The sequence below is a fragment of the Ceratotherium simum genome, chromosome 5 (genome assembly GCF_057802395.1).
Source record: "Ceratotherium simum simum isolate JZ-2026a chromosome 5, ASM5780239v1, whole genome shotgun sequence".
Taxonomy (NCBI): Eukaryota; Metazoa; Chordata; class Mammalia; order Perissodactyla; family Rhinocerotidae; genus Ceratotherium; species Ceratotherium simum.
In genome coordinates this window covers 91,134,709-91,137,285 of record NC_141904.1, presented here as the reverse complement: position 1 = coordinate 91,137,285, position 2,577 = coordinate 91,134,709, and the positions used below count along the sequence as shown (strand labels likewise).

Here is a 2,577-nt window from a genome sequence, read left to right as displayed (position 1 = left end):
AGCCAGCAAAGCCCAGGATATTTACTATCTGACCCATCACAGAAAAAGTTCCACTTCAACCCCTGGCCAAGAGGGGAACTCTGGGACCAGCTGGAGCATGGGAACAGCCCTGCTGTATACTGATTACATGTGTTTTCCCACACGTGAGGGTCTGTGTGGGTACACACTCCTGTGCCTACAGTCTCAAGGCTGTTCTGGCATGAAATGGGTCAGAACACGTAAGGAGTGCCTGGCCAGTGTGGCCTCAGACTTTGGTCTCGTTCCCAAGAACAGCGGCGATCCCCTAAAGCTCCCTGCAGGAGAGCCCCATCACCCCAGTGCACAAAGCCCTTCCTCAGCTCCCTCTGCTTTCAGACCAAGCGCCAGATCCCACATCGGTTGCGGGGCCTTGAGACATCCTGACATCTCATCCGCTCCCTCTCCAAGCACTAGTCTCCTGGAGAATAAAATGCCTTCCCTGCCTGGCAAACCCCACATGACTCAAGAAGCTCAGTCCAAACATCATGTCTCCTGAAACACGTGCTGACCTCCTGTGCATCACCATGTCCCACCTCAGCAACCTTCCCGAGGCAGGCCTCACCTCTCAACTCTGCAAGTCCCGCACACTTTGCATCCCATTTGATTACGGAATGGCATCTGCCCAGTGCACATGCAGTGGACCTCCCCCGGCCTGAGATTCTGGGGCAGAGGCCAGGCCTTCCTTCCTGCAGCACCCCAGGACCCGGCAGAACGCCCGGGAGGTAGAAAGTGCTCCCAGCACGTGACCTGGCTTTCTGTGCACCACACTGTACATGCGCGCAGCACAAAAGCCTCTACACACTTATCACCAAATCACCTCACAACCCCAGGTTGTGGCAGCCTCCTGAAAATTATCATTGGCCCCAAATACACATACTACCCCTAGGCTAAGAAACCCTGAGTCCAGAAAACTTTTTTTCTAGAAAGAGTGGGATGGGCCTACAGAATAGATCAGGGAAGATTTCAAAGACAAGGTGTGGACTCAAGTTTTGGAAGACCCTTCATCTGAAGGCGATCTTTTTGCCTGACTGACTTTCTTCACACTTAAGAGTCTTAACCTACTTGCACTTTCCACTTTATTCCATTACCAAGAGGTCAGGCTACAGCCAAGATATTGCCCTACCACCAGAACAGCTTTCCAGAAGAGGGAATCCCAGCCTGAAGAAGCCGACCACTCGAGAATCTGGTTGAGAAGTGAAGGATGGTGCAAGGGACCCAGACATGTCGTCCCCTGCCCCACCCACCCCACACACTCTGGCTAGTGCACCCCGTGTTTGAGGCAGATCCAGGGACCTTCTGAGGCGTGTGCCCCTTCACTGGACTGCTAACAGGGCCAAAAGCAGCGGGGCCCACCGTAGGGGAATCTTATCAGGCCGGGTTCACGTGCAGAGGTCTGCCGGGGACTGGAGGGAGCAGAGTGAAAGAAGAGAGGAAGATGCTCAGCGTGGCCGGTGCAGAGAGAAGGTCGCCTGAGGGGTCTTAGGGAGGCCGCCCACGTGTTCTGAGAGAGCCCTCAGGTTGGGGACTCTCACTGACCGCCTTGGTTCCATGTCCACGCCTCTATCCATCGCCTCCTTCCTCTCTAGGAGCCTCAGTTTTTTCTACATCCTACAAATATGGGGCTGAGCCTTTAGCCCAACTGCACTTTTTGGGACAAGCAGGAACTGGCAGACAAGGAGCAGTTCAGGGCTTAGAGGCTGTAGGTTCTATCTTTGAGGCTGAGGGTGGAGGTGGCAGGCCACTGGGAGACCAAGTCTGCGGACAGGGGTACACACTGGCGACACTGGAGGGCTGTGCCAGGAGGCTCTCCTATGGCTGGGGGCAGTTTGCGGCATTGCCCCGAGAGGATAGGGAGTGCAGGACCCTTCTTCCATTTCCTCGATGTCATTGTCTCCCATCATTGGTAGGGTGATGGTCTGCGTGGACTGGATGTGCTCAATGTCGCTTGTGAGCAGGGAGGGTGATCTGCAACAGAGACACAGGTCAGCTGCTGCTTGAGGGCACCGGCTGGCGGAGGCCCCACCCCTCTGCAGCCGGCTGCAGCAGGCATGCCAGCGTGGTGGCCGGCGCCCTGACACCTCCTCCCTGAGGGCCCGTGCAGCCCTGCAGCTCGCATGTCCCTTCCGCTCCGTACTCAGACACCGAGCCAGACATCTGTGAGTGAGCCAGTGCCCTGCGGGGAACCTGTCCACCTGGAGTTCCTGGGCAGCTGGGCTCTGAGTCTTGTATGGTGACAACTTGGGCGGAGTCCTTCTACTCCATCTGGGCTGCAGGAACCACAGGGTTTGCTATTCTGGGGTCTTTGGCCTGAGTCTGTGATTCTCCTCCCTACTCTCCAAACCATCAGTACCTTTACTTTTTGGCAGATTTTTATTGTGTTTGTGATAAAATACATGTAACATAAAATTTACCATTTAACCAGTTTTAAGTGTACAGTCCTGTGGCATCAAGTACACTGACATTTTGCTGTTGTGCAACCATATCACTTGCCATCCATCCTCCAAGAACATTCTCATCTTCTCCAAACAGAAACTCTGTAAGCCCATGATAAACAGTAAC

At 54.6% G+C, this 2,577-nt stretch overlaps 1 protein-coding gene across 1 annotated transcript in view; it reads left to right on the top strand.

Moving 5' to 3' along the window:
* LOC106800282 (cytosolic 10-formyltetrahydrofolate dehydrogenase-like) overlaps positions 1-2,107 on the top strand; it is a 35,845-nt gene extending 33,738 nt beyond the window's left edge. Inside the window, 1 exon segment of the mRNA XM_087431698.1 lies at positions 1,974-2,107. Coding sequence (XP_087287824.1) covers positions 1,974-2,107 — 134 coding nt within the window.
* The last annotated feature ends 470 nt before the right edge of the window (positions 2,108-2,577 follow it).